Here is a 20,161-nt window from a genome sequence, read left to right as displayed (position 1 = left end):
TTCTTTACTCTAACTCCTACCAATTTTAAGTACTGTCATGAGCCCACCAGTCTCTAAGAATAGTTTCTTAAAATATAATCTAACCTTAATCTTCTTGATGATTTGTGACTTTGTTCCAAAAACAAAAAACTGGGAAACAATGTTTCAAAGGGCTCACAGGAAATTTGCAAACCACAATCTTACCGGGCTATATGTTAAAGAACAACTCTAGCAATATTACAGAGCAGAGCCTTCCCAGAATTACAGGTGTTCCAGAATACTGATCCTCATCCCCAACGTTTCACACAGAGCTGCCTAGCTAGTTGCTTTCATCCTCCACAACCTCACCCATCTCAGTGTGCAATTCAAAAATTATCTTCTCCCTGTGCCACAACCTGAAAAGAAAGGTTGGGAGGCACTGAAAAGAGTACACTAAAGCAGTTACAATCTCAACTTTAAAATACATACTCTCCAAGGAGCGATTCAAATCTACCCTTAGTTACTGATCCTAAAGTCTACTTCATTTTTATGAATTCAAATAATCAAATCTTATGTTGCATTTGTACAATTTGCATGTTTTAGAAATACAGTTCCTCTTAACTGCTTAAGTAACCTCTACAACAGCAGTAATATCCTGGTGTGGGTAAGATGAAGAAATCTGCAAACTTTTTTCTTCTTTTTTTCTAATTTTATTTTTAGAGAGAGAAGAAGAGAAAAAGGGGGGGAGAAACACCCATGTGTAAGAGAAGTATCAATCCTGCACGCCCCCAACTGGGGACATGGTCTGCAACCCTGGCATGTGCCCTGACAGGGAACCAGACAACCCTTTAGTTCTCAGGCTGATGCTAAACCCACTGAGCCACACCAGCCAGAGTGAAATACAAAAACTTCTCGGCTAACACTTGATCAGAGCAGTATTCATGTATGCTACACTTTTCCCTACGCACTCTAATGAAATCTCCAAAATATCCATTTCCTAACCTCCTTCCACGCTTTTTCTCCACATTATCACCCTCTAATATAATACACAATTAACCTATTTTCTTTTTATCTGCCTCCCACAATTAGGCTTTCTATATACAAAAAGGCAGAGCTCTTGTTTTTGTTCGCTGCTGTATCCCCAGAACCTAGATGAGTACCTGACACACAATGAGCCCTCAAAAAATAGATGAATGAATGACAAAATTTTATAATTTGGTTGCAATTTTATGTGTAAATTAATTGTTCTGAAAAAAGTTAAGCTTTGCTATTAAGAAAATCAAGGAAAAAAATTTGTTCACCAAGCACACAGAATAACCACACAGAAAGGCATACTGTTTGAAAAAGCTTGACTTATCAATATTAAAATATTTGTCAAGATACTACCAGAAAACCTGTATGTTTTAAAAATACAAATAAAAGGAAAAGACTCAGTTTTATTTTCATTAAAAATAGGGAACATCAGTTTTCCATTCCTCCTGTTAGAAAACACAGAGGAATAAAGGGTGATAAGACAATCAAAGGCAGTGCTCGGGACACAGAAAAATTCAGTATTACAATGGCAAGTATTATTTTCCATTGCCTAAGTTGCCATGTAAAATTCATGATTATGAATATTAAGTTCCATACTGACTCATTTTTCTCTTAAAAACAAAACCTGTCTTTTCCAGACACCTGAAGTTTAAATCTAACCAGCTAGTTATTCCCATACTTCTCTTATGAAATATAATCTCATGTACTGTCTGTTTTAATCTTAATTTTCAGCCTTAAAACAAACAATTTAAATCTTAATACAAATAATCTTAAATTGGTCACATAGCCCAGCTACTGTTCAACTAGTGTTCCAGTTCCTTTTGGGGCCTCAAATGAGGGAACTTCTCTAACGTCTCTGGGGAGGTTAGTGTAAAGCATGTTTCCTGAAATTGTTCTTGTTGTCCCCCGGACCATTTCATGACATCTTCTCAACTAAGAATGTTATATTCATTTTTTTTTTCTATTCTGCAGGGAAGTCCAGAGGGCAAGCAAAGGTAAAAAGAATACTCAATGAAAAACAGGCTGAAAGGGGATAACACAAAAGCACAGAAGTAACTGTGAACCAAAAAGAGGAAGATGATGGAAAAAAGAGAAGAGATCGAAGAAAACCACTGTTCTGGCCTAAGGAGAAAAATCCATAGGGGAGATAGGGAAACTTATTATTCTAGAAACAAAAGCACAAAATCCTTAGAAAAAACGTGGTCTCTTTCTTTACTTGAGTCCTTGTTAAAACTCTAACGAGCGCTCAGTTGACACTAGAGAGTTCTACCTTCTCTTCCTGGGTGTATTGATACACGTAGTCTTCATCTGTAAATTAAATGCAGGCTATAGATAATGCGGAGACAATCCTACAAACTGCAATTGTGGTTGCCATCTTTGCCAAGAAAAAAAAACAAACACCTCCTTAGATTCGGGATAAAATAAAGGTTAAATTAAGTTGGAAAGCCAGAAAACCAAGCATTTTCAAATCAGGCAGTTGTGACATGGGTTACAGACACCTCCTTATCAAACTAAGGTTCCACTAAAGATCAGGGGAAGCGGGAGGGCAAAGGGCTGTAGCCTGGCCGCGACTACAGGGTGGGGCGCCATAGGGGAAAAAAGAAACTGAAGCCCAGCTATCCCGGGAGGTCTAAGGGGGCCGGTGGCTCGACTTTCGGCTCTTGGGGGACCATCGCATACTAAGCGGTAAGTGATGTTGATGGTCTAAAGCCAGTTTTGGGCAGAAGAAGAAGGCGGGCTGCGGCTGTTCGCTGGGAGTACAGAGACTAATAGAGGAAGGTACCCAAGAGGCAAAGGAGTAACAGGCAAAGGGAGAGCCGAGGGCCACGCAGTCAGGGAGGCCGGGCGTGGGAGGCCTGGCAGAGGCCGCCAAGCGCCCTTGCAGCCAGCCGCCCTCGCCGGGAACGCCTTTGCAGCTCCCTCACACTCAGCCCCAGTCGGGGCCGTCCCTGCCCCGGAGAGGACGGCGAGAGCAGCTGTTTCCGCCCAGCCGGGGACCGCGGTGGGAAAAGGCATCCTGAGGCAGCGGGCAGGCCAGCAGGGGCCGATGTGCGAGAGGGAGATGACTCCGAGACGACTGCCGCCGAGCCAACGCCAAACTTCGCCCTTTCCTCCTCTTCGCCTTCTTTATGCCCTAACTTCTCGGCCGGCTGGTGTCCGCTTCGACCGACCGAACCCGCCGCCCCCCCCCCCCCCCCCCGCCCTTCTTTTCGTCGCCTCTCACTCCTCCCCAGCCCCCGAAGACCTGGGAAGCACTGGCCGCCAGGGCCGCTCCCGACCCCGCCCGGTGCCCTGGAGTCCCAGACACCGCCTCCGACGGAGCGCTGGCATCCTCTCGGAGGCTCCCTAGCCCGCCCAGATGCTGCAAACTCCTCTCACCTGCATTGACGCCATGATGGAACCATCCCCCAAAGGCCGGCGAGGCCTGAGACGCAGGGGGCGGAGCCGCCGTGCTCGCGTCAAGCCGCAGGGGCCCAGCATCCCGGGCGTGGGGGCGGGGCCTCCGAAGGAAGGGAATGGCGCGAGGGGATTGGCGGACGAGGTGGGCCCGCGGGGCGGGCGGGCCCGGGTGAGGTAAAAGGCGTAATCAGTATCCTCCGTCCCATCCTACTGTCTGGCGTTCGCGACGAGCCCACCAGCTGTCCAGATCACTTGGGGAATACGTCTCTGGTTCTGACCTTGTTGGTTGCTTTTTCTCTGACTATACCACTGGATCTTGATGATATCCGGACCGGTGTTTTTGGTTTTTAGTTTTTTCCCCCCCGTTTTTCCAGCCACAGGTGTATGGTTTACAGATTTTCCCTTTCGGATGTCTTCTCCCACCACTGAGCCCACTTTGGGGCCGGGTAAAACTTTCTGAAGGGCTCCTTTTTGGTCTTTTCGAACCTGGAAGGCTTCTCACATCTCTAATTTGGGGAAAAAGGCAGGTTTTGTCGTTGTTTTGTTTTTTTGGTGCAACGGGATGAGAGTTGAAAGCAGAACAGCACTTTGCTGTAAAGGCAAGGATAGATTTTGTAGAGCTGAAACTTGCCCAGAAGAGGAAAGAAAGTTGTTTTGTTTTGTTTTGGGTTTTTTTGGTCTTGATGCGATGTCCGCCCTTTCACCGCGTTCCTTCAGTTTAAAAACTTCATGTGTATTACTAATAGTTACGGTTGTTACAGTATTGACATTTGATTAGACATTTGACCCTAGACATGAATTTCTTTAAAAAAATGTGTCAGTGTAACGTTATAATATACGTATCTTCTATCACAGCAAGACTTTTCTTCATCCTGTTTCGTGGTGGACAGTTACGTGGTCATTCTACCTGGGGATGTATTTCAAAAGGGAAAGCTGAGCATACAGAATTTTTTCTGGGGGTGCACCAGTTCTGCCAAAATTTATTACCAGTTCTGCCAGAACGCACTTTTTAAAAAAATTATTCCAGAAATGAGAAGATCGTTGGTTTATAAGGGGAAAATGGAAGCCAAAGTCTTCCATCTCGCGTTCTATCTCTAAAAAATTAAGGTGGCTGATATATTGAGTTGAAGGCTTTTACTTCACCAGAATGAAAGTTATTTTATTAACTTGGAGATATTTTAGAAATTCCTATGAGATTTAAATACAAGACTAATGCAGGATATCATCCTTTTCACTCTTAAAATAAATTATGTTCTTTGGGAAATTCCCTAATGTAAAATGTGTTTAAAATGAAAAAGATCTTTAAAATATATTTATTCTTGTATGGTATAATGTTAAACATACTATTCTTTATCACTAGAGAGGAAGTTACTATATTGATATACTTTCTTTTTTCTCTCAGATTTCCACCCTAATTGCCACAAATGGGCTTGTTTTCTCCTTGTTGTGCAAAATGACTATGTCCTTAAGGAATATTTGAAGGCTCTAGACAACTAAGAATAACCCAGAAGCACATCAGGTGTTAGCCCAGTGTGTTGTCAACATTTCAACTGTGAATAAAACCCATACATACTAATGAAAGAGGAAAGCTTTCCAGATTCTTTTTTTTTTCCTGGAGATCTTTATCCCTATGATCTCAGAAAATTGCTCCAGAAGATTATGCTTTACCATCTAAGGTTCATATTGTTTAAAAGATGAGTCTCCCTAATGTATAAGTGACATCAGATGACTCCACAAAGCATTATGATATCATCAAAGCCAAAACCTGCTATGACAAATAAGAAAAAGAGTTATAGGAGTCTCAACATGCCTCACAGTAAAATCAACATCTGATCCCTTCGGTTTTACATGTGTTAAAAAGGATCTTCATAGGAGAGAAAAGTCAGTACCCACCGTATCTTTCCTAGGAAATATTAAATAGTTGATAATTACCTCACTAGTTTCTTCATATGTAACAGATCTTGATGTTCTTGGGACTTAAAACAGTGACTTTCAGGTGGGGTGGGGGCATATAATTATCTATAGGAAACACTTTATTATACAAGGTTTGAAGACTAGGTTCACATTTCTTTACAAAATACAGCGCATCAGATAGGCAACGAGGTAAAATGTCTGACAATCCCAAAAGTAGGAGGGGAAGTGGAGCTTTCAAACTATGGGAATGGAATTGGTACAATCACTTTGTAAACAGTTCAGCAACAGTAAATTTAAAGTTTCCATTACCCTGATCTTTTTAAGTTGCAAAAACATAAAATGGATATTAGATAATATAAAGAAATAATTTCTGTTAGATTTAATAATGATATTCATTTTTTAATATCCACAGCAAGGAGAAATGACTACTGGGTTCAAGGAAGACATTCTTATCTCACCTCCCTGGAAGGAAAAAAAAAAAGGAGAGACACAAGCTGTCTGTGCACCCAAAATCTTCCCTTCCAAGGAAGAGGCAGAGCCTGTGACAGGAACAAAAGCAGCTGGACTTTCTGGCAGAAAAGGGAAGGAAATATGGGAAACCAAATAGCCTAGTAACCCAAAGGACCCACAAAGGGATCCACTGGACAAATGCTGCAATATTGAATTATGAATGCTTGAGTTTTAGTAAGTCACTAGCCTGGAGAGTTAAGAGCAGTCCTATGGGAATATGCTTGTGGGAGCATGGAGAGGCAGCTTTAAGGAGTCCTTGCTTGAGTCTGTGACTCCACAGAGTGCTTTGTTATTAGTCTCCTCCTGGATGATCTCATCAGAGAAATTAAGGCAATTCAGAAGCCAGCAACTTATTTATTTGGTGTTGAAAAAGGCACCAAACTAGGAATCCAAGACTTACATTCTTGTCCTAGCTGTCATTAGCAAACTGGGACAAGGCTCGTAATCTCTCTGGGTTTATTATCAATCAAATGAGCAAGCCAGGCTGCATAACATTAAAAGTTTCTTCCAGATTTCAAATTCCATGCACTTACTATAGAATCAAAATTTTAAATGATGTGTCTAAAATACCATGTTAAAAAGTCTTAAGATAAAATGTAATACGACTGATACACTATTTTGAGGTAAAAAAAATCACTTATAATAAGGAATGATTTTGGCTTTATTGTAATTTATGTATACACGCCGGGGGCTTTAGTTAACAATTTGAAAATGCTAATGTAATCCAGTTGAGCTATAAATGGGATTTCATAAAGTAGAAACTTCAAATTCAAAACTTAGAGTAATACTTTAAGAAAAGCATTTACAAAAGTATATTTTTCATAATTTTGAACTGAAACTAGTCATTTCATGTGACGACTCTAATAAAGGACAAAGAAAATTAACACAATAACAAATGGTTTATATGTGTGACCTATTCTGTATACTTTACATGTCAAAAACAGTTTATTTATACACATAACTGGTTTGTCAATAAAATAGAAAAACGTTGTCTCTAGCAAGAGTTATTTTATCCAGGTCTTCGATCCTTGAATACATTACTTGCTTGCTTCTCCATTAAACCTCTTCCCAAACATGTTCTTAGCAAGTTATCCTTTTCTTTCTTTTCTCTTTTTCTTTTTGGCCCTAGACCTCTTTAAAAATCAAATGAAAGCCATGGACACATATTCTTATGAAATACTGTATTTCAGGGAGTTACCTGACCCCCACAGATCCATCCATTGGCAGATGTGTGTAAACCTCAAGAACAGAACACCTTTACTGAAGAGGTGACAGTGGAGATCAGCTCAACCTCTTGTCCTTCAACCCCTATCTTTTACACAGACAGTTCCATAGCACTTCTTTTCTTTCCATTTATTTTTCAGTGTTCCTGAAAAGCAGGGTGTCATGTGGAGAGCTCTGGATTGGGAACCAGAAGATTTGAGCGCCTGCATTGATCATTCCCCGGGGTGGTACTAAACTTACATAACCACAGGTGTGGCACAGATGTGGCAGAGGACCCAACCACGCAGAACAGAAGCTGCTCAGTGCTGGGGGCAGGGGCCTGGATGCTCCCTGCTTGGTGGGCCCAGGTATCTGTAATTAGCTCCTGGGGCGTTCTGTGCGAATTTAGAGGCCATTGAAGGGAGATTCTTTGCGGGGGTTGGGGGACCGTTTGAGGGCATTGGCTGTTTACTAATCTCTATTGAAGTACTTTAGTGTTTTCTTCTAGGGGTGACAGAAATGTTCCAAAGGTAGATTACGGTGATGGTTGTCTAACTGTATAAATTTACTTAGAATTATTGAGTCATTATTAAAGGTTAATTTTATGGTATATAAATTATACCATAATAAAGATATTCCAAAAAAGAGAAAGTTATTACTCTATTTTAACAAAGCCATACCAGTAAGAACTTGATGGCCTTCAGACTGGCTCTCCCATTAATAGTATGAGACAACAGTAAGGTCAGTTATCTCCCTGGACCTGCATTTCTTCAAAGCTTTCCAGATTATTTTCCTTGTCAAAAAATTCCATAATTGTGTCATCACATTTCCTATTCCTATTCTTTCATCTGCTTATGAGGCCTTCATTGCCCAAGCACTTAGCAGGACAGCAGCCCTAGTAATTTTTGTCCCTGCCAGATGGTTCTTTCTCAACTTATCACTTTATCTCCTGCATAGCTTTCCCATCCCCTTTTTGTGAGCATTTTCACCTGATCTTAACATGTATTAGAAAAGGCACTTGATTTGAAATTAGAAGGTGTAGATTTGAATCCTAAGTCAGCTGCTTCTTAGTTCTGTGGTCTGGAGTTTGTCACTTAAACGTCTCTGGGCCTTATTTTGTCCTCTCTAAAATGGGGGTAAAAATGCCTGCACATGGTTTGTGGTGGAGTCTTGATGAGATGATAATGTTAAGGAGCTCTGTGAACTCACAGCACCACATGGATGATAAACAATACTTGGTTTTTCTTCTGCATTATTCTGTTCTCTCTCCAGTGGGCAGAAGAGATGTTGGCTAGAGATAAGAAGTGAGGTTTATGGCAATGACTGAGAAATACTCCCAAATTTCATATCACTGTGAACACGAGACAAGTCTGGGCAGACACTCTCTCTGAACTGAGCTTGTCATAGACAAACTTTCAAGGTTGGGATGTTGCCTCTTCTCACCCCACCCAATGTCCTTTCCAACATGTGGCATCCTCCCAGACCTGCCCTTATTAATGACAATAATGATAACAGCTACCTCGGATTCAATATTTATATGTGCCACGTAGGCACTGTGAGAGGCGCTTGCATTTCCTGTATTATTTAAACTGTAAAACAGCACTCTGAGGTACATAAACCAATTCTCATTTCCAGGTAAGGGAAGAGGCTTAGAGAGGCTAGGTAATTTGCCAAGTCACCCCAACTTATGAACAGCAGTCAGGATTCTACCATAGAAATACATAACTCCATGACTCTGCAGAGTGAATTTTTTAACTAGTACACAGCATTGTCCTTCCAATTCCATTCTCTTAGTGACCCGCATTAATCAGGTTTTAAAATAGAACTAATCAAATTGAACCATTTTAAACTATGAACTTAATAGGCAAGGTGGGTTTTACATTTCACCAAGAATATCTGATGCCCCCAATAACATCTAATTGGTGAAGTTTCACACAGTTAGACAAAAATAAAAAAAAAAAAAGTGGCAATTGTGATCAAAAAGCACACATTGAATGCCAGTACTGGATAAAAAGTGAGTGATACAGTACCCACATTCACATTGCTTATAATCAAGAAAAGAGGATTTTGATAGAATATGGAACAAGCTACTTACTGGCTATGATGGGATCATAGGTGAGGTTCACATAGCCTTGCCTAGGAGCTAAAGACAGCTTCCTGGATGAGCCAGGGCCTGAACAGAGGTGACAAAGGGTGTTCAAGTGGAGGGAGCATGACCCATGTAATTGGTAACTACAAGGGATAACAGTTTGTTATTCCCCAGCGAAAACTAATGGAAGGAGGTAGGAGACAAGGCGGGCAAGACCTGGTCATGGATTTGTTGGGTGAGGAGGAGGTTGGACTTTATCTTAGAAACCATTTGGCAAATTTGAGGTATTATGGAATTGGAAGTGATAAGGCCAGATTTGTGTTTTGGAATGACTGCCCTGGTGACCACACATTTGATCAGGTAAGATCAGACAACAAATATCAAAGGAGGAGGCTACTGTAAGGGTCTGACAGAGGATAAGCGCTTGGACTAGGGCATGCAGAGGAAGGAAATGAAGGACTGTAGAGATATTTAGGAAGGGGAACACACAGGACTGAGATTGTTAGTATGCAGGGGACAAGGAAAGAGTTGAGTGCCAGGTTTCTGATTTGAAAATACAGTTGTTGTTAGAAATAAAGGAACAAAAGTAAAGGGGGGAAATATAATTCCAGTTTGGGTATGTTTGAGGATTTGAAACTTCCTATAGGACATCTGTCATACCTTTTTCTAATGGAAGTTGTAAAATCTCAAATGCATTCACTAGGAGATCCTCGGAACATAGGCCCAACTGATGTGGAGGGCTTTTTTTCTATTGGTCTCAGTGGTGAACAGTATGGCCTCTTGTCTCCAAATTCTCATCCATCCAACTCATCCAGTTCAGTAAACCCAGTGGATAGTTCTAGCAGCAAAGATCTAGGAGGAGCTCTGATTGGCTTAGCTTTAATCAGCTTCATTTCTCAACCAATCAGGGATGAAAAAGGTGAGGTACTCTGATTGGTAGGCCCTGGGCTGACTCTTGCAACATGGGTGGGCATGGGGTTACCCCGACTCAAATCACATGCAATGAGAGCACCCATAATTAAGAAGCTGTTTATACTAGAATGAGGAATGAGGAGAGATACCAGAGAAACAAAAAGTACGGAAGTCCACTACTACATCTGAAGGGTTTATATTCAACAGGCAAGTCTGCATCACAGGTCTTAAGTTAGAGAGGGTGGGGGAAGCTTTCATTTAAGTGTAGCTTGGGATTATAACATTAGAAGGCCTGAAATTTTTAATGACTAATAAGACTGTTCTTGTGATAGAGAGACTGGAAGTACCATCCTGAGATTCATTCAGGGCAAAGAGAGCACATGAAGCAGGTTTGAGAGAACAATGGGAAACAGCTCCACAAGAAGTCCAACTCATTCAGTATAATTATTATATTTGAAAGCATGAAAATAAAGAGATCACCCAACAGAGAGTTTTAGGAGGAAGAAGAATATGATCCTGAGGTCAGAGGCTAGAGGAACACAAACACTTAAGAGGAAAAGAGTAGCCTAGAAACCAAAAGAGAGTGGAGGAGGGTGTAAATTATTAGTAATGTAAATTCATCTGAGAGGATTTCTTTTAAAAAAAATCCAAAAAACTGACATGGAGTACATCAGTGGTCTGTATCAGATTACTTTTTGAATTGTGGAGTGAACTGGTTAAGTGAAGACATAGAGACATCAAGAGTCTTAGCTGAGAGGAGAAAGAGGGAGATTAGATTATATTAGAAATAAATGCAAGCTCAAGGGTGGGGGGAAATTTTGTTTGTTTTCAGAAAGAAATTTGAATATTTTCATACACAAAAGGGAGTCAACAGAGAGGGAGATAGAAATTTGAAGAGGGAAGGCTGTGTGGATCATATATATTTAGCTTGATGTTGAGGAATTCTCCTAATAGCTTCATAAATATAATATCATTGTGAAGTGGGGGGAATAAATTCCAAGGATATAGCAGTGTATATGAAACCACAGGATAAGCATGGTACATTGTCCTAGAGCATGAATTTTACTCTTTAGTAAGTTTTTAAAAATAGAATGTTCTTTAGACTTCTTGATATTCAAGTGTACACTTAGGGTTATTTAAATGGAAACTGAGAGAATCACCAAGGTAAATATTAAATTTCCTCCTGTTGCTGGCTTTTTTTGTTTAATTGCCTTTGTCAAATGCAATGAAAAAGTTCTAAATTATTAGAGAAGCCAACTTGAAGAGGCTCTTCTGGCCAAAGATAAGATGGTTTGAGCAACAAGACGAGTAAGGACTGCAATAAACTGAAGCACATAATTATATACAGGGAAATATACATATATCTATGTACACACATATGCAATCATATGTCATAAATTCATAACAATACTAAGAAAAAACCACATTGGTCACCTTGGAGTTTGCTAGGTCACCAACTCAATGAGAGAAAAGGGGAAACATTAACCTTTTCCTTCCTTTCCTATATATACTGTATTTCAAGGTAACCAAATTGTTGACAAAGTAGAGTTCTTCATAGAAGAATTTCAGCCATTGAACATGGAAGCTATAAAGAAATAAGAATGATAATTTTTCAATAATGAACAAATAGAGCCTGATATCAGTCATTAATGGGTGCTAAAACGATCCGATAAAAAGCTGAGGGGGACTTTATAATGGATGGATCATGATGACACACCTGAACAAGCAGATTCATTTGAATATCAGTAAAAGTGGGGCAACCAGATATGTGCCACCTGAAGATGGTACAATAGGAAGGAACATGAAATGCTCTTGCCAAAAAAGTCTAATCAAGACTCTATTTCATGGTAAGTTTATAGGTAATAAGGGTGAGAGAGGTGCAAAATAGAGAACTTCTTAAACCACGTCATGAGGCTGCAAACATCTGAGGTCAGATAGGAAATTCTACAGGACAAATGATACAGTTTCTTCAATAAATGGCTACCTAAAGAAGAGAGAGAGAGAGAGAGAGAGAGAGAGAGAGAGAAGACATAAATTACTAATATCGGAAATGAAAGGTTACCTCACTACAAATCCAATGGACATTGAAAGGATAAAGGGATATTATGACAACAACTCTATGCTCACAAATTTGATAACCAAGATGAAATGGACCAATTTTTTTAAAAACACAACTACCGAACTCACATAAGAATAGACATGTATTATTCTTCTAATAGACACATAATAGATGTCTAGGCCTACATCTATTAAAGAAATTGAATCAATAATTAATAACCTTCCAAAATAGTAAGTACCAGGCCTAGATGGGTTCACTGGTGAATTATACCAAGCATTTAAGGAAGAAACTATACCAATTCCCTATAATTTTTTCAAGAATGTAGAAGCAGAGGGAATACTTCCAAACTCATTCTATGAAGCCAGCATTACTATAATATAAAAACCAGAAAAAGACATTGCAAGAAAACTAGAGACAAGTATATTTCATGAATATAAATGAAAAAATCCTGAACAAAATATTAGCATATCTCATCTCATAATACATAAAAAGATACACCATGATCATGTGGAAAATTTCTCAGGTATATAAGGCTTTTTTTCTTTTTCATTGCTCAGAGAGAGATGGGGAGAGAGTAGAAACATCGATGCAAGAGAAAAGTATTGTTTTATTGCCTCCCATACGCACCTGGACTAGGGATTGTACATGCCCAGACCAGGGATAAAACCCACAACCTACGTATGTGCTGTGACTGGAAATTGAACCTGCAACCTTCCAGTTATGGGACTACGCTCCAATCAACAGTGGCCAGGGCATGAGGTATGTTAGGGTTTTCAGCATTCAAAATCAATTAATGTAACCCATCATATTGATAGACTAAAAAAGAAAATAACATGATCATATCAATAGATACAGAAAAAGCATTTGACAAGATCCAACTCCCATCCATGAACAAAGTTCTCAGGAAACTAGGAATACAGGGGAACTTCCTCAACTTGATAAAAATTATCCTTAAAAAACCTACAGCCAACATCATGCTTAATGATAAGAAATGGGAAGCTTCCCCACTAAGATCAGGAACAAAGCATGGATGTCCCTTCTCACCATGCTTTCCTGGGAGGGTATCTCCAGGTATGATAGTCCCTGCTACTTTACATCTAGATGGTGGCAGATTGATTTAGCTGTTGAGGAAGGTCATGAAGGATTGAATATGATCCCTGTTTAATTTTTGGGTTTCCACTCTTTTATCAATCACTATTCTAAATTTTTTATGGTAAATGTATAACCACCAACTGCCAACACAACCGACATTTTAATTCAGCAAATTACTGGATCAATCTTCAGGTTTGTTTTTATAATTGTTAGAAAGCTATCTGTGGCTGAAAAGTGAGATACTAGAAATTTCCTATAATTCTGTGTGTTGAAAAGAAACAGGATTTGACGTTATTCTCTTTCTTTAAGCTGTTCAGTACCTTCAAAAGCAACTAGACCACTTCTCTGGCTACAAATTCACAGTTAGTTCTTCATGCATTGTAAGCATCCAAAGCCCAGCTCTCAATGGGCAAGAAATAACTTGAACAGCTATTTACCCCTCCTGAACTCTTGGCTTTCACATTCCTGTTTATGAATACTATGGAACAGCCATAGCTAGACAAATAATCGAAGTTAGGTCCCCTCATTTCCCCAAGGGCTTGTTGCCTGCACTGTATCTTGAACAGCAATTCTACAAGAGCCATAGTTCTTAACTAAAAGCAACTGAAATCAACTAGAACTGCCTAGGTAGAAAAGGAGAAGCAATTACTGGAATAATATGGTGGGCTCCTTAGTCATGTGCCATGCCCTGGTAATCAGGAGACAGGGAAGAAGACCCTTTTTTAGCTTCTATAGCAGGATGTTAGGGGCCCATCTTCACCTGTATATCTTAACTATCAATTGCCCGTTTTCCTTTTCATATGTGAAAGAGAGGGAAATGCCTTAGTTGTCTTGACCCAATGATATGAAAGCCAACATAGGTCCATAGGATACTATAGTCAACAATTAGATCTGGTGACCAAAGGTCTTCCTCCCTGTAGGACAGCTATTACCGCCACTGCCGATTTACTATTCCATGTGGAAGAGATAATGATGGGCTCTCCACTGACTCTTGATGTGCCTCCTTCAGTGGAAGCCTTACTTCTCATCAGATTCAGGACCTCTCTGCTAGAGACAAACCTCCTATGAGGTTCTTTTATTATCTCCGCCTACTATCTGGTGTCCACTGTAATCTTCTCAACCCTGATATTCTCCTTCTTCTTTCCCACGAAATCTCTCATGACTGCCTGACATCAACACACTAGTAATTCCTTGAATTGATTTACAGGAAACACCTCTTGATAATGCTGATTTAGTTTGATTTACTGATCATATTTTCTAAAAGATGAAATAAGCCAGTATCAAACAGGCTCTGTAATTATCTCTATAAATGAAACCACTGAGGCCAGTCCAATGTCTCAGGAACATTCTGCCCGACAAGCAGAGATCTATGCATTGTCCTGAGCTTGCAGTTTGGCCAAAGGTTAAGCGGTTAACATTTATACTGACAGCAGGTATGCCTTTGGTGTTGCCCATGACTTTGGTATGCTCTGGAAACAGAGAAGATTCTTGACTTCTTCACAAAAGATTAAAACGTTCGTATGTTTTCAAACTTTGTTATCCACTTACCTAGATTTTTAGCATAAAAATTCTTGGACATGCGATGGCAAACCCAAAGGAAAGTAGAGGTAATGATTTGGCTGACTCTGCAGTGAACTTAGAAACATTAAAAAAATGTAGGCCCTTAAAGGAAGCATCTGTGCTACTGGGGATTTAAAAGATAACACTATGGAGGGACAGCATTGAATTGTTCCACGAAATACAAAGGGTTGGAACAGGCTATAAATGACCCTAAATAAACTTAGAAATAGGTCCAAAAAGACCACCCACTCTTCTCTGACTGCATACAATTGTACATAACATTACATACATGACTTAACTCTCTGGAACCCTGACAAAACGGTTTTATCGGGAAAACACTATTGCTGGAAGCCATCTCCAAAGATAGCTTCCCAGGTACACCAAAAATGCCAAATCCTCCAAGGTAGAAAGACCAGTCATACCTCAAATATCCCTTTCCTTTAGGCCCTCTGAGGTCTGGCAAATGGACTTTATTCAGTTGTCTCCTTCCCAAGGACACAAATATGTGTTACTGATGATCTGTATGTTTTCTCATTGGGTGGACGCATTCCTAAGCCCCAGAGCCACAGCCTCCGCAGTCAGTAAAATATTCCCAGACTTTCCCCACTTGGAGAATCCCCTCACAGCTCCAGAGCGACTGGGGAATTCATTTCACAGGGCAAATCATATAATCTAAGATCTGGCCAGTTTTGCAACATTTCATTGTGCTTATCATGCCCAATCCTCCAGTCCTGTAGAACTAATGAGGCAATTAAAACTCAATTGACAAAACTTGCTGTTTTAATTTGCTTTGGCCTAAGGTTCTCGCCTTGTATTTAACTTAAGATCTCCTTGTCACAAACTGTAGATTGTCTCCTTTTGAAATTACGGGAAGACCTATGAGATTCGATCTAGAAATTCATACCTGCACTGCTGAATGGAGCCTCCCTGATTTACTGTAAAGAACTTGTAAGGGGCCTTAAGACTCAGTCACAGAACAATCATGCCACAGGTGATTCCGGGAGACAAAGGTCTTTACATCATGATCTCCATCCAGGAAACTATGTCTATTGGAAATGCCATCTCCATAAAGATATCCTTCTGCTGGATAGAAAAGGCCATATGAGCTATTACTAACCCTTGCACTGCTAAATGTAAGGGTACTGACTCATGGATTCGTTTATTTAAAAAAGACACACACACCTGAGTGGTTATTTCAACCTGTTGGAGATTTTTTTTAAACTTATTTTATAGAGAGGGGAAGGGACATCAATTTGTTCTTCCACTTATTATGCTTCCATTGGTTGCTTCTTGTATGTGCCCTGACTGCAGATCAAACCCACAATCTTGGCCTATCTGGACCACACCCTAACCAGCTGCGCTACTTGGTCAGGGCTCTATTGCAGATCTTAAGCTGAAAGTCTCTGAACCACCCAAGACCACCACTAGAATTTTCATTCCTGAATCAAATCAGATGGCACCTGATGCAGATGTCTCTCCCAAGACCCCACATCAGGCCAGTCATACATGATTCCACTCAGCAACCACTTACATTTGGTCTCTTCTTTTACCACCTGTTTTATACTGATCATAAAAATGTATAACTATACTCATATAATTCAGATAACAAGTTCACACCTTGATGGGCCTTAAGTAACTATAATGTTACTTCTTACAATGTCTCCTTAATGTGGGGAAATTCAGGGAATACCACCATTCAGTCCTTGAAAACAAGTGTCCCACTCTCAAATACTGCTTGAAAACAAGATTAAAAACCTGTTATTTGGGGAACAAAATGCTTTAAGGAATCCCAACCTGAAGACTTGGAACCAGACCTATACTAATTTTCCAATCTTCACCCAAACATAAAATCTCAGGTGCACTTCTAATCACTCATGGTAAATAACATGACTTAATGTCTCCTGTGTTGGCAACTATGATGATCACTGAACACAGAATCCCTGCCTCATAAATAGGACTTAATACTGACTTCAGGGCCTGGGTTAAAGGGCCTAATCACAGGCACTGTGATTAGGGCACTTGGGAGCACTGGGTGCTTTTTATGTGGGACCCAAATGTATGTCACCTTGTCAACCCAATGATAAGGTGGATGTGGTATTGTTATGCTGTCACCAGAAAGACTCTTCCTTTGCCATTATCCCAATCTAGGCTCTTTTGTCTATAAACTTTGACCGAAACAAACCAAACAAAATTGGAATTTTGAATAGCCTCATTGGTCCTCTCTACCCCAAAGTGCATAAATAGATAAGCGAGGCTTTGGGCATGCCTTCACTAGAGCTTTCCTTCTTTGATATGAAATAGTTGAACTAGAAAAGTCAATTAGAAATCTATTCTTGGAGGACATTCATGGAACACTGCTGCCCATCTAGTATCAGTTATTGACTGACCATGTAGCTGAGCTAACACTACAAAATCTTAGGGCTCCAGATGTGTTATCAGCCTAGCTAAGTGGTATTGTGTCCTACTGGGAGAGCAATTATTGTTTCTGTCAACAATATAGGTAAAATGATACAACAGCTTGAAGTTCTGAAATAGAACATTACAATCCTTGGACAGAACATAAGCCCCTCATTGGGATTGGAGTGATTTATTTAGCTGGCTGCCTGCGGGTATAGGGACCTGGCTTTGTTCTGTATTACAGGCTCGGTATATTGGTTCTTATGATTATACTCTTTGCTACATTAATTAGGTGTCTTACCAGGTACATTGAACAATCACTAATAGCCACTGCCATTATGTTAGTCTAGTGCCTAGGGGTGTTACAACAAATAAATCTGAGACCACCTCTACCAAAAAACTATCTCTACTTCCAACAATCCTTTTTATTGTTGCTCAGATGTGGCCATAAGCTCTCCTGTTGCACACTCAGAAGACTACTTTCCCTCTTATGTGGGATATGACTTACAGGAAGTTAGCCTTCCTGGAGATAAGGGATCAATGTTGCTTTTCAGCAACAGACCAATGCTTCCTAATGGTTGATCACCAATGCTTTCTAGGGAAATATCTCAATAGAAAGGGAGATATATGAAGGAAAGACCAAAAAAATGGAGTTGGTATTATTGAGAGAGCAATCTAAAATGGATTCGGAAGGCCTCTGGGAAGCTAAGACACCTCATTCTTAAATACTCAAGACATTCTCCAGTGGAAACCTATTCCTAAAAAGCTAAGGCCATGAAGTTACATTGACTGGTGGAATGGCTATTACAAAGTCACGAAAGGCCTAACTTTGATGCAGCTACTTTCTTAAATTTGGGTTTTTGACAGGCCATACTATCTGAGCCAGGGTACTGGCTACTTGAGAAAGCTACTGTAATTTCTTTAGTTATATGAGTATACCTTCTTTCTGGCCCAGCCTGGCTACTCATTGTTACTCAGCAGGTTTGAATCAAAAACATTTATTGACTATCTCAAAACATTTGAAGAAAATCATTCTCCCCCTACAGATGTTACTCAAAAGAACATTTATTATAAGCTCTAAAGCCAGTTCCAGAAACATTTTGAGAAACAATAGCCCTACTAAGTGAAGGATGATGTTCACTGGATAGAAATTTATGTTTTTCAAAGCATTCATTATTTTATAGGCACAGCTCATGCATTAACTCCTTACGTCAATTCCATCATTTTAATATTCTATATTTATTTCAATACTCTAACATGACTTCTTCTTCTGGATGTAGCATTCATAGGTTGCCTCTAGAATCTAAGCACCATGTTTGGTCCAATTTGAAATACAATCTAAATCTACAATTTCACCGCCAACTAACTTGTAACCTTGGACTATTCATGTTTTGTGTTGGATCCCCATTAAAACGAAAAACAAAATGTACTGGTTGAGTCAAATGGCAGCTGTAAGAAACTAACAAGATATGCAATTGCAAAAATAGTTGAAATTATGGAAAGACAGTCTTTGATGATAAGAAAATTTACTTTCCAATTCAAGATTTACTTGTGATACAGAATCAGTTTTCTAGAGCAGAAATGACAGTACATTGACTCAAAAGTAAAATATATTTGATAAGTGTGCATCAAAATTTAGTATACCTAGAGTTAAGATCTTAGTAACGTATTAAAAAAGTTCTAACAGCAGATCTGGACCAGTTGTTATGTGCATAGACAATCACAAACCTTATTTCATGATGTAAAAGAAGGCTCTGATTAAGATTTTACACAATTCTGACTGAATGAAGTCATGAAATTCAAATTTTTCTTATCCTAAACTGTCATCTTATACATGCTTCTCTAAATAATGAAGCAATATATGTAATCACAAAAAAAGGTCAGCACATGTACGTAGGTAAATGTAATAAAACATTTTCTAGTAAAAAATAACTGTAAGCATCTAATATATAAAGTGGAGAAAGTCTAATTCTGATGCACCTGTCTCTTATGGAAGAAATAACAAAATACAAAATTTATAGAGCAATTTGATGATTAAGACTGTTAAGTTCTATCCCAAAGCAACTTAACTTTCCAATTAAAAAAAAAAAAAACCTGGCAGGGGTGCCAACAAGGAAATGTGAAGAAAAGAGAGACTGAATACCTTATTCCACAGGGCATTTTTAAGAACTTTTTTTTTTCAGCTAGAGATACATGAAATAGATAAAGAAATCACATATGTACCTCATTCAGGATAGGTAACCAAATTAAGCGTAGGAATGGCACTGCATACACTGGTATGAAAATAGCACATAAATTTCTCTTTACATCAATAACTACTGATAGCCAGAGCTAAAGTTGAATTTACTTTATATGGCAGGAAACGGAAAACAAAAAGGATCCTAAATTAATCTAGCTAACTGTAATTAGTATTGATGTGTAATATTTAATGCCTAATCAAAAACAGCAAAAAGTGAAACTTATAGACTTGAGATGCAGCAAGAAAGCCATTTTCTCTTATTTATAATTCTTTCAATCTATCATCTGTAATGTTGCAATCTTGGATTTAAGCAACATCCATAAACATAATCTTGTTTGCTCAAAAAAAAGAAGTGATAAACTCCCTCTACAGATGTGCAATTTCCTAATTTTCTAGATGTGAAATTAAGGCCCAGTGACTTGTTCAAGATCACATGGCTAATTAGCACAAGATTTCAGACTTTCTAACTCCCAGTTGGTACTCTAAAATACCAAAATACTTCTGGACAAGTAAGTATTTGTTTAAACCCACACACCATTAGGTATAATATTTAAGTATTTAAGAGTTTATCCCAATAGGGGCACAAAACTTTAGCATAAATATGACTGACTTGAAATTAAATCATATTTATATACTGCATTTTATCAAACTTAGATATAACCAATCAGAAGCTCAACTTCAGCACCACTAAGGCCGAGTACATCCAAGCTTTGTTAATTTGTATGAAATTTCCTCTATATAGTGTATTTTGCCATGTATAATGCGTACATTTCCCCCCCAAATTTTTGTGGGAAAT

The 20,161-nt window shown here is 39.2% G+C and overlaps 1 protein-coding gene across 1 annotated transcript in view; it reads right to left on the bottom strand.

The window, feature by feature from the left end:
* UBE2W (ubiquitin conjugating enzyme E2 W) overlaps positions 1–3,471 on the bottom strand; it is a 51,727-nt gene extending 48,256 nt beyond the window's left edge. The window contains exon 1 of the mRNA XM_054595590.1: positions 3,370–3,471. Coding sequence (XP_054451565.1) covers positions 3,370–3,471 — 102 coding nt within the window. The remainder of the gene's footprint in view (positions 1–3,369) is intronic.
* Between the last annotated feature and the right edge of the window lie 16,690 nt (positions 3,472–20,161).

Source organism: Pteronotus mesoamericanus, unplaced genomic scaffold (genome assembly GCF_021234165.1).
Source record: "Pteronotus mesoamericanus isolate MK-2021 breed Mesoamerican mustached bat unplaced genomic scaffold, CSHL_Meso_final scaffold_54, whole genome shotgun sequence".
Taxonomy (NCBI): domain Eukaryota; kingdom Metazoa; phylum Chordata; class Mammalia; order Chiroptera; family Mormoopidae; genus Pteronotus; species Pteronotus mesoamericanus.
The sequence above is the reverse complement of the archived record's forward strand: the minus strand, read 5'-3'. Positions and strand labels throughout refer to the sequence as shown.